General features: G+C 44.3%; 1 protein-coding gene across 5 annotated transcripts in view; it reads right to left on the bottom strand.

Moving 5' to 3' along the window:
* Window positions 1-9065, bottom strand: part of mctp1b (multiple C2 domains, transmembrane 1b) — a 45795-nt gene extending 36730 nt beyond the window's left edge. For 4 of the 5 annotated variants that reach the window (XM_049604251.1, XM_049604253.1, XM_049604254.1 and 1 more), the window contains exon 1: window positions 8383-9065. In XM_049604251.1, coding sequence (XP_049460208.1) covers window positions 8383-8889 — 507 coding nt within the window. In that variant the 5' untranslated portion in view covers window positions 8890-9065. Of the gene's footprint in view, window positions 1-4090; window positions 4318-8382 lie in introns of those variants that run through there. The other variant, XM_049604257.1, reaches the window with a different exon arrangement.
* Between the last annotated feature and the right edge of the window lie 3198 nt (window positions 9066-12263).

Genomic DNA, 12263 nt, shown 5'->3' with positions numbered 1-12263 from the left:
GCAGCAGCAGCATGTGAAGGAACGACTGCAAAATCATAGAAACTAATACCAAAAATCATTTGTTTAGTCAAAATACAGATGATGATGTCATGACCGTTGCCTCTTAAATCATTTCCGTTTCTTTCCATACACACTTTGTCTACGTTCCCCAACATGATCTATATGCTTTTTTACTATCCACTAAGTGTAATTGCTCCTTTTGTACGATTCGGCACAGTTCCTAGCTGGTAGCGATAACATCTGGTAACGCCCTCCTGCCATAAGGATAGCTTTGTCATGTAAATATGGTAGCTACCCATGCATTGTCTACGGAGCAGCTCCAGGCGTAATACTCTATGACATCACACATTTGAGTTTTAGCACTCTAATTTTTGGATTTGGGAGAGAGTTGTTCATGTTTACTAATATCTTCTAATATCTGTCTTAGACCACAGGAATAACATGTATGAATTTTGAAAAGGGGTGAAGTTGCCCTTTCACTGTTTTAGCACCACTCGCCATGCTGACACTGTTAACGGTGCTTACAGAGCTAACAGGGATGACGTGGCTAACAATGATAATGGGGGTTTGTGGCTCAAAATTGAGGTGAGACCAAAGGGTGGGCTCAGTGTTTCCACAGGGACGGGTCAAGGCGTCGTTGCTAGTGGCAAACACTGAATGAGCAGTGCCGCTTGCTAGCTATCCACACCAATTCATGCCGATGTCACTTGACGCACTCAATCCAATCCAAGGTGGCCCCACCGTGGATCAGGGTACCTCTAATGTATCAGCACATCCCACAGATGCTTGATCAGATTACAATCTGAGGAATTTGGAGACCAGGTGTACACCAGAGCTCTTTGTCAAGTTCCTCGGGCCATTCCTGAGCAGTTTTTGGACTGTAACGGTGTTTGGGTGTGTGGTAGGGCATTAACAGAAAAGTCGATTTGTCGACGTGTCAACGTCAGTGGCACAAGTCGACACCCCCCGGGAGGAGTCGACAAGTCGTGTGTTTTTTCCCTCTCTCTCTCTGTGTGCTTGTGTACAGAATGCAATCCCTGCCTCTGATTGGCTTACGCTAATACTTTATCCTTGACTTAACCAATGGTCATAGTCACTTCATAAAAAGGGCGGTAACGTTACTTGGCGCGTAGAGGGGAAATTAACACAAGACCACAACAAGACAAGAGACATGGCTCCGCCCGAACATACTCGGGCGGAGGTCCGAGCAGACTCAAAGCGGACGTCCGCAAGCCCTGTGCGTGGTCATAAAATCTGAGCTTTGCACGCACAGGGCTTGCGAACGTCCGCTTTGAGTCTAAATAAAATTAACATTTTACAGGGCGTCGGTAGCGTAGTGGATAGTGCCGGCGCCCCATGTATAGAGGTGATGCCTCGCTGCAGCGTTCGCAGGTTCGACTCTGGCTTGCGACCCTTTGCTGCATGTCAAACCCTGCTCTCTCTCTCTCTCGCCCCATTTCACTCTGTCCTGTTCATTAAAAGGCAAAAAGCCCAAAACATAATCTTTAAAATTAACATTTTACCTCATCTGCCATTGGCTAGTGACCTCCAAAAATTTACCAGCCAAACATATTTTTCACCAGCCAAATAAAAAAAATTGTGCCTTATTTGACGAAAAATAATTACCTTACGTTTTTAGTATGAAAATCCAACTTTAGGAAAATCCAACGCTGTCCTCTGTGTTTCTTTGGCGTGCTTGTGGTAAAGGCTGCAGTAGTAGTATCAGAATACCACAGCAAAAATGAGGCAGATGTGCCTTTTGTCATTTATAAAAAGATAAATCACTTTTCTATAATACATCAATGATATTTCAATGGAATAAATTACTTATTGACTTATTCATACTTCAAAAACAGCATCAGTAAGTGATTAACATAGGGGGGATCAAAATAAAATAAAGAAATAAAATAAGAATCAACCAGCCACCCTCCTCCCCTGACAAGTAAAGAACAGTCCCTTCATAAGTAAAGAACAGTCCCTAAAGTGCGGTCAGGTTTGTGGAAGTGTGAACGGCTCGTTCCTCCTCTGACACGTCACGTACCTGTGTGCCGCCACGGCTCGGCTGTCCAGGTACTACTGGGCAGTCATGACGCCAACAAAAGAGGAAATTACTGGACCTGGAGTCGGACTTCTCTGTTGCCGGTAAGCCGTTATCTTGTGCCGCAGAGCACTATGAGCCTCGTGCGGCCTCACATAGATTGCACCCTGGGCGGTCGCCCACATTGCCCATAGCAAAAACCGTCCCTGGACACAGCTGGCAGAAATGGTCGAAGCACATAAAAAACCCACATGCAATTCAAAATTTTCCATCGGCCACTGGCGGGTGTGTGTTTTTGTTTTACAAGCCAAACTCATTTTTTACCTGCCATTGGCGCTTGGCGGGTGTTAATTTTACGCTCTGACCACGCACCAGTGACTGCTTGGCATGTGTTTTTCACATTGCAGGATTTTTCGTGGACATTACAGGAAACTACAACAAGGAAGTGCGTTCGACTATGAAAGCCCGAATGACTCCGGACATTCCTCATGGAATCCGCTCTGCTAATAGTACGCCCGAGTATGTTCGGGCCTTGAGAGTGACAGACACACATCACATGTGTGGAGATACTTCACTTTCCTCCGCCGTGTCAATGTGATGATGTCATCAAATGACTTGTCGACTCGACTTAGACTTTATTGACAGATAAGTCGACCTGAAAAAAATCAAAGTCGTTAATGCCCTAGTGTGTGGAGAAGGTCAAGTGGCACCCACATGAATGCCAGGGCCCAAGGTTTCCCAGTAGAACATTGTATCATAACATGATGATCAAATTTATTCACTTCACCAGCCAGTAGTTTTTAAATATATTATAAATTAATATATTCTACCCTCACTCATGAACAAGACCCTGAGATACTTGAACTCCTTCGCTTGAGGCAATAACTCTCTCCCAACTTGGAGGGGACAATCCATTGGTTTCTGGCAGAGAGAAATGAGTTTCCTCCGTGGGGTGTCTGGGCTCAGCCTTAGAGATAGGGGGAGGAGCTCGGACATCGGAAGGGAGCTCAGAGTAGAGCCGCTGCTCCTTTGCATTGAAAGGGGTCAGTTGAGGTGGTTCGCGCATCTGATCAAGATAACTCCTGGGCGCCTCCTGCTAGAGGTGTTCTGGGCACGTCCCACTGGTAGGAGGCCTCCGGGCAGACCCAGAACATGCTGGAGAGATTACATATCTCATCTTGCCTGGGAACGCCTTGGGAGGAGGAGCTGGAAAGCGTTGCTGGGGAGAGGGACGTCTCGGGTGCTTTGCTTGGCCTGCTGGCCCTATGACCCGGCCCCGGATAAGCAGATCAAAATGGATGGATGGAAATTAAAGATTTATTAGCTTTTAATTCCTATATAAATTAAGTATTTCGAGGTACTTTTGGTAGCCCAGTAGCGGTTGGGATGATAAATTACAGAAGCAATTCCTTAAATTTTATTATGCAAAACTCACATGCTCTGACTGAACAAATACCCTGAACTAATAAAACGAAAATCACTTGACAAGCATGAATATTACATGAGCTGTTAGACTGACTGCACACACACAAAGAGAAACAAATAGTTCTTGACAATATTACCTGGCCTGTCAGTTATTGTAATTACTCTCAGCCTTTAAGCACACAAGCTGTTTGTTTTTACCCCTTAGTCAGCGGCTTGGCACAGTGGGAACTCAATAAGTGACACATCCTCTATAGCCAATCAGACAGCGTCCCTATCAATAAAAGCCGTACAACAAATCTCACCCTGCTCAATAACCTCTGCTCAGTGTGTGAATTAATGACTTGTAAACTTGTATTCTCTGTAGCCGTGTCTGTTCTGCATCATTCACAAAGACACTGGTGTGCAGAGAGGTTGTGTGCATGAGTCACAATGCAGACTTCAAATGAAAAATCCTGCAGCCTCCGTCCGCACAATGCCTGAAATGTGACACATGCAGGTCAACACAGGTAGAGACATGCAGCTTCTCACACAGTCCCAGAGGGAAACTAAAAAGGCTCCAGGCAAAAAAGTTATTTTATCTCTCGTCTACTACTACAACCCTCCAAAAATACAGTATTTGTACTGCACCTGAGGGCTCTGCGGAATGCATCTCCATTTGTTTCCAAAGACAAAATCCAGCGTCTGCTTTCTGTGTTGCTGCTCCCACACTGACGGTAATGGTGACTGGCAAAAATAAATCTTTATCTCACAATCTCCCCCGACATGGAGGCCATTTCCTTTCCTGCAGGGTCTATCTGAGCTTCACCCTCTCAGCTACTTCATCTCTCTGCAGTTCGTGAAGGACCAAAAACTTTACGCCAGCTGGGCCTCTCCAAAACGCTCCAGCACTCGACTTTGTACCTCCTCCCCTCCTAAACATACTTGGGCATCTGCCAGTTGTACTCACAAGAAAGGTGGTGCCGCGAGGTTTATTTTTAATCCACTGTAACACTTCTAAAATCCTTTTTCTTCTTTGCTCTGTGAGTCCTGCAGGCTGCAGACTCTGCTAGAGGAGCATGCTCTGAAGTTTCACACAGGTGTAAATGATCAGATTAACGATGTCTCGGGGTCGTGGTGCTGCAGTGCATCCTGGGTCACTGTCATGTCTTACTGGGACACTAAAATGTTAAAGTTTAGCCTTTATTTTACCAGAGTGTCCCTTTGAGATAGGAAATCTCTTTTACAAGAGAGACCTGGCCGAGGTAGCAGCCAATCAAAGGGCATTTAAAATACAACATATAATACAAAATTCCACAATAATACAACACCTACGTGAACGATGTGGCCTCTCAAGAAAAACAAGCACATGTCTCTGTCACCACGTTCTTTATGATGCCCTTAAACTGTGATCAAAATAAAAAGCAAAGACAGGGATTTTATTCCCTGTTTGAAAATATACAGCTGCACAACGTGTAAATGAAAATGATATGAAATAAATAGCAAGGCTGTACGTTAACTTTTTGCACACAGCACTGGAGCTACAGAGGTTTCAAGGTTTGCAGCACAGGACACTAAACTATAACATGAGTATAAAATGATCAAGTAGGTTTGAAACAATTAAAAATCTTAAAAAAGTTGTCTCCACCTGGTCTTTCAAATAAATCTAATGCTGGAAAATGATTGAAATATTATTTATGCACAGAGCATCAACAGAGAGGCCGAGGGAGGGATGGAGCGAGAGACACTTTGTCACGTCTTGTATATGAAACGTCTGTTGTCGCTGCATATTTAAAACACATCTGTCGCTGTCTCAATATCACACAACAGACTACAACTACCAAGATGAACGGCGCCACGCTATGATCCACCTCACACACAAACTAGCAGCACAGCGCCGTACTGCACGTGTGCTACTGCGGTGACTTCATCCATCTCACAGACTGATTTAGCGTAGCACGTGCAACATGTAGACCGATGTCACACTGTGAACTAATGAACAGAGAGATTAAACAGAGGAGCAGCTCTGTGTCTCTCTGACTGTTCAGAGGGATGGAGATGTGAGGCTTGCCGTCCGGAACAGGATATGTACTGGTCAGTCGTGCACACGTGCTCACATTGCTCGACAACTCACCTTGAGCACGTCGCTCATAACCTGGCAACGCCTGCAGTGGCATTTACCTACCACCTCTGAGAGAGGGCGCCCTTGAGCCAACAACCCAAGTATAACCACATACTACGCAAGTGCATGACTATTACATTAGAGCAATAATAGCAAGTTGAATTACATACAATACAAACTCTGTAATGCCTGATTTATGGTCCTGCGTTAAATCAACGACGTACCTACATCGTAGGGTACGTGGCTACGCAGGAGGCTCGCTGTAGCCCCCGGCATAGCCTGGCGTGCACCTCCCAAAAAATGTAACTACACATCGAGGCGACGCAGACCCAGCGCAGACCGAGAGGGCTGTGATTGGTCTGCTTGGTAGCAACGCATTTCCGGTTCCGTATTTCCAGATTGCGCCATCCCCGCCATCTTTAAACATCTTCTGTTGCGATGTAGATGTTGCAGTATTAACATACTTTCTTCAACATCCAACAACTCCAACTCCAGCAAGATTCTCTCTCTCTCGGACGCCATTGTTCACTGTGACTGGAAAAGCCGGAAGCTAAACAAAGAATCAACTAGAGACGACGATAACCATTCAGGAAAGGAACGCAGCCCCCTACCGCTCTGGCGGTGAATTGCATCACGACGAAATGGAGTGAAGGAGAAGTTCGAAGGGTTCACGACGGCGTCACGGCAACAATGTAGGTATGTCGTAAGTACGCCGCAGGACCATAAATCAGGCTTTACACATAGCTGTTATGTCGCCCAGCCCTGATATGTCACACTAGACCCCGAAGATGTTGTGTTAAACGTCACGCCTGTCACACCTCTTTAGATTCTGCCATGCCAGGGTGCTGTCTAAAATTACACACTGGAGTGACATGATGCTGCGGTTGTTTGGCTTTGTGCTGGAATGCGAAGGCGGCGTAAAGAAGGGACTTTGTAGCGGCCCTACAGCGTGATCTCTGCGTAGAAAGGACTAGTGTATCTGCTTTATAATAACATGCAACATTTCTTTGGTTTGCAGATTCATATAGTGCCAACATTTTTCTGGCAATGGCGTCGAGCTCCACTACAATGAGCCATGTGCACAACACACTGTAAGTTGATCTCACTTCTAATCTAACTAATAACACAGTTTCTGTTCTGTTTATGAAGTAAACACATCTTGTTGTGTTTAGATGTAAATAAGGTTTTAAACCATACATTTGTTCTTGAAGCTGACTCATCATCCACAATTAGCCTTAACAGTTTCCAGCTGTATGCTCCTCCATTTCCTTTGCACACTGCACTGAGAGCCAAAGCACAAAGACAGTTTCCAAAAGGATAAATAAACTAACTCAAACAGGCAACAACATTCTCAAAAACCAAACATGATACAGCTTTAAGAACCTAGTTGCTCTATTTTCCCGTGTGAATTTACAAACTCACATCTCAGTTAGAATTGGGACATAGTGCTTTGATCGCCGTCCTGCATCCACTTTCAACCCTGGCAACAATCCTGATTTCAGGCCTTGTTATTACAAAATAAAAGGCATGCCCTACTTTTTATCGAGTTTAAAGTTTGTTTAACGACAAGTGTGCGTAACGTTTATGGTCTGTGGGATTAAAGACAGTTAACAGTGCAGGATTATATTAGCTGCTTTACTTTAACGAGTTCTTAGTTTAATAGTTTATTTTGTAGAGCAACACACCCAGCAGTTAGACTGGTCTCAGCTTCACATGGATCTCTTTTATGCACATTCTCTGCACACGTCCTGCATGTTGTTTTCCTGCTGAGATGTGCAGGGCCCCGCCTCCTCTGTCACATGTGAGTGTCAACACTGCAGGGTTTCCCCCCAGAACGGTGGTTGGCACAGCGATTCGTCTCTGTTTATACTATATATGGATCTGGATTTCAGATTTCACAGGATGAGTCAGAGCTTTATTAATAAACTCTGTAATTGAGATTCAACTCAGTGAAGACTCTGAGCTTCAATGTGCACAGGTAAACAATTAATCCTAAATGTACGACTGTCCCTTAGTGTAGTCGTGTGATACCTAAAAATGTCTGGCAGCTTTTTTAAATCTATTTATTTTGTTGTTTTTCTTGTTTTGTGATAGTCTGTTGATTATCTACCTTAGTTTGTTTACACGTTTCCTTTATGTAAAACTGAAATTTGAGAATATATATTTATAATTTTTAAATGTATTGAGTACAAACAATAAACTGTTTTCTGGTTCCAGCTACTCGCTTTTCTTTTTTAAATCTACGGTAAAATAAATCCAAAATACAACCATTTAAATTAGTATACCCCTCTGCTAAGGCAAAATGAAAACCTAAGTCCCTCCCCAGTGCTTAATATCTAATGAACAACGAACAGTCCCTAAAATAGTTTTCAGTCTGTTCATGTCACTTAATCATTTTTATTGCAGCAAATTGTATCGTGGAATGAAAAAGCAATTCTTTTTTTATTCTAGTGGGCTAGCAAAAGTTTAATTTGTATTTGTATTGTTAATAATTTCTTTCTTTTTTTTTTTTTTTTTTTAAAAAATCGATATCCATATATTTTAGATATTGTGGCACAAAATATAGAAATATCGCGATACTATTTTGATGCATTTTACTTTAGATAAAATGTGCATTTAATTTGTCTGTAATAAATCTATTTATCTTTATATTCCTAGTTAGTGTCTGTGTGTATTTCCTGCAAACACACTGCACCCAGCCCGAGTTAAAAAGTGTCCTAACATCATTAAGCTGTGATCAAATTACCAATTAAGAAAGTTTTCGTGCAGACAGGTGTTGTATTAGAGGTCAAACTTCAGCATCTGACAGGTAGGAGCTCACCGGCTGTTCCTCCAGCTGTGTCTCCGCCGCTGCTGCAGCTGTTGCCGCCTCTCCTCCTCCGCTGCAGCCGCTGCTGCCGCCCGGTGGCTCGGCCAGCCTCTCCAACCTCTCCAACCCCGCTGACCCGAGCGAGGAGCTCTTGTGGTGGGACTGCACCAGGTAAGCCACCGTGGGCTTCTTGGAGGAGGACGGCAGCTTCTCCCGGCCGAGCCCGGAGCCGCCTCCGGGCGCTTTGCCGCAGAGCTGAGCCTCCTTGGCGTCTCCATCCACCTGAGAGGAGAAGAGCAGGTCGGGCTGAGAGGAGGAGATCACCCGGTCCAGGACGACGTGTTCCTTCCGCTTCATCTTCTTGAACATCCACATGCCTCTCTCCTTCTTCTCCTCCGGCTCTCTGGAGCCCAGCTTGGGGCTGAGCAGCGGCTTGGCTTTGGCTTGAAACTGTTTCCACATCGTGTTGTGTTGTTGGGACGAGCTGCTCTCATTCTCGTCCTCCTCGCTCCGCTCCATCCCCGCCTCTGCTCCGAGTTCACAGGCGGTCACACCGATGGACGGACCCCCGATGTACCGACGAACTTACCGCAGTCTGTGTCGGGTCTGTTCAGCTGCATTACACCCAGAGAAACACTCTCACACACGGACACAAACACCAGCCATGTTCCTGGCTCCTCCGCCTGTAGTCGGGGTCGTCCAGCCCCTTTTCCATGGAAATATTTACACCAGACAGTGAAGATAGCAGCAGGGCCGTACACAGGGTTTAGACACACCGGGTCCATGAAAAGCCCCCTCGCCCCCCTTAACAAAAAGGGGCCTCCTTGATCTAAATATGTGCATTTTTATGTTGCAAGAGCAAAAAAAATGGATAATGACAGCTTTAACCTCTACTCCACCCCCATTTTGTAGCGAAAACGCCTAAAATGACATAGCTAAATTAAAATGACTGTAGCGTCTGAACCGCTCTGACTACATGCATGCATGAGGTCTTGTCAGAAAGAAAACTCTCTGAAGTTTCTTGTGAAAGTGTCAGGAACACTCTAGTTGATACAGAGACAGAGTAATGGGCCTCTGAAGTCAGCAACAACTTGAAGATTTTGCCTAAAATAAAGTAAAAAATGTATTTCAGGATGAATAACTGTCTGTGGCTTCATCTGAGCAGCTAACTGACACTGTGGGGCTGTAGGCACACTATCAATGAACACTTGTTTCAAATTTGAAGAAGTTTGCTCAAAGTATGACCATTCTACAGTGTTTTTTCTATGAAAAGATCCAGGCGGAGCTCCAAATGACAAGTCGGTCACTCGGCTTCACAACAGTACTATCAGTGATCAAACAACACTCAGCCAGCTTAAAACATTGTACCTTATTGAAATCAGGTGTGATTATGATAGCTGATGTTGTTTATGACACAGAAACACCATAAAATGTCACCAAATAAAGCCATATGAAACGTGAAAGTTACGGTCCCACTCTCTAGGCGGTATATCTCAGCCAAAAATAGTGGTAGGAGTGAGACTCTCACCTTTTATAAAACAGCTACGTGCCCATTGACGGCTCTGCATAAGATCGCGAGTAATCCTTTAACTTTTCCCGTCGAAAAATGGCATGACATGACTTGTCACCACTCATCACGACTTTGGACTTTGTGTGTTTAGTCTGCTCTGGTGCGAAATACATAATAAATAAAAGAAAAACAATGTTATTTTTGAAAAGTTGAGAGCTTCCTGAATCCGGCAATACCAAACATCACATGGTTTATGAGGTAGTGCGCCTGGGAGATACCATTTAACAGAGGAGGGGGGGGGGAGTGAGGACGTCGGCGTCCTAGCAGAGTTATCACACTTAGGGGGTGATCACACAGAAATGAGATGCTAGAGACGCTTATTCAAAGCGCGCTAGCTACTGGCGTCTGATGCTCAAAAACGTTGAAAATATTTTAGCTTTTCAGCGTCTAAAAAGAAGTGTCTACAAAAACGCGCGTCTAAAAAGACGCCGGAAAAACGCCCGTTTGAAAAGACACTTGAACGCTGGTCAGATGCGCCGTATCATAGTAAAACAATTGTTTTACTGGTGTTGCGCTTCTAGCATTTCATCTCTGTGTGATGGCCCCCTTAGAACCCCAGTTCCAAAAAAGTCGGGACGATGTGAAAAATGTAAATAACACACAGAATGCAGTGATTTACAAATTCTGTCTGACCTATATTTAACTGGATACAGTGCAGAGACAAAATATTTGATGTTCAAACTGCTAATTATTTATTTATTTTTTGTAAATTCAGTTTGAATTTGATGTCTGCAACACGTACAACTACGGATGCGATTAAACATCTGCCCCTCGCGAGTCGGCAGCAGAAATATTAGTCAGTTAAACCAGTTAGTGTTTTATTCACGTACAAGGCTGCTTAACTGTCATGCAGCCTCCCGCCACTAGTGGGAGCTACAGAGCCATCAGGCAGCAGTCTCCCTCCCCGCAGTAATGCTCGAGTAGACTGGAGTTTTAAATATGAGGGATGTCCTCTCACAAAACCAGTGCCGTTTGGCAGTATTTGTTAAAGCAGTTTGCCAAAGCTCTTAAAGTCCTTCAGACATCTCTCTGACCGTCCACTTCGGCCTCAGACATGCACTACACATGGTCCCACAGCTAATTCTGCCGTAGCAGCACACCTGACCTGACAGTGAACATTAGTTCCACAACAGAAATACAGGTGAGTAAACAATGAACTGATGCCTTCAGTTCAACCTTTGCAATCGTATATTCTACTATACCTTTTATACATCAGCATTTATTTAAATATGAACTCGGTGATGCATCGTGCACATTTTTTTAAACTAAACATTTTTAAACAGCACTTACAATTATTTTCAGCTAATTTTAAGTGCTAACATGTGGGTGGCGAGGATGGTGCAGTATTACATGTTGTCTTCCAGGAAGTCAGCTCCATGCAGGACACTGGTGACCACAAGCTTATGTAGGCTCATGTTAGAAAAGTCCTAAATTTGTTTCTAGTGACTAGTGACATAAAAATAATAGTTAGCATGTTAGCCGTTAGCCTAGATACAGCCGGGGCGCATAGTAGCGTCAGACCTGTTAAAACGTAAGTGAACGGGCAACCTTCAAGTGCAAAGTTAGTCCACTAAGCAAGCTTTTTTTCCACAAAGACCGCCTCATTTCGTTAGGATAAATGTCAGAGAACATATAGAAAACAACATGTAAACGTGTTGTCTTACCTTACCGGTGTGCTGCCATGTTTGTTTACCATTTAGCTCTGCTTTCCGAAATATATCTCGCGAGCTCTAGATAAAGCCCAGCTGGATACTACTCCAGGTGGAGGTGTCTCGTCCTCGGTCACATCCAGACCTTGAAAATAAGGCTGCAACCGGTCCCATTCTTTGCAACAGAGGCAGTCCTCTTCTGTGGGCACTGGGGCACAGCATTCACAGGTACACCACCAATCTCCAGAGCTACGCAGCCTTGCAGCAGCCATTCCTCCTCTCTCGTCCTCTACCTGTTGCGCCTCTCTCTCTCTCCTCCTCCGTTCTTCAATTTCACGAAGCTCTTCGTCAGTGTATTCTGGCTCAAATAAATAAGGGCGGCCATCAAACTCTGCAAAATCAAATTCCTCCTCCACAAAGTCTAAGTCTGGCAAAAAGTCAGCCATTATTCTATAAATCTTTCAGAAAATAAATTAATGAATTTTTCAGGCTACTGTCCGGTTCTGCCTTCCAGCTGTTGCTGCCTGTTCAGGCATGTTATGAGATCGCTGCTTGTTCTCGGGAGATATATTTCGGCCGCGCTTTGGAAAGCAGAGCTAACTGGTAAACAAACATGGCAGCACACCGGTAAGGTAAGACAACACGTTTACATGTTGTTTTCTATATGTTCTCTG

Source organism: Epinephelus fuscoguttatus, linkage group LG18 (genome assembly GCF_011397635.1).
Source record: "Epinephelus fuscoguttatus linkage group LG18, E.fuscoguttatus.final_Chr_v1".
Classification (NCBI taxonomy): domain Eukaryota; kingdom Metazoa; phylum Chordata; class Actinopteri; order Perciformes; family Serranidae; genus Epinephelus; species Epinephelus fuscoguttatus.
Note: the sequence above shows the minus strand (reverse complement) of the source record. Positions and strands in the feature narration are given on the sequence as shown.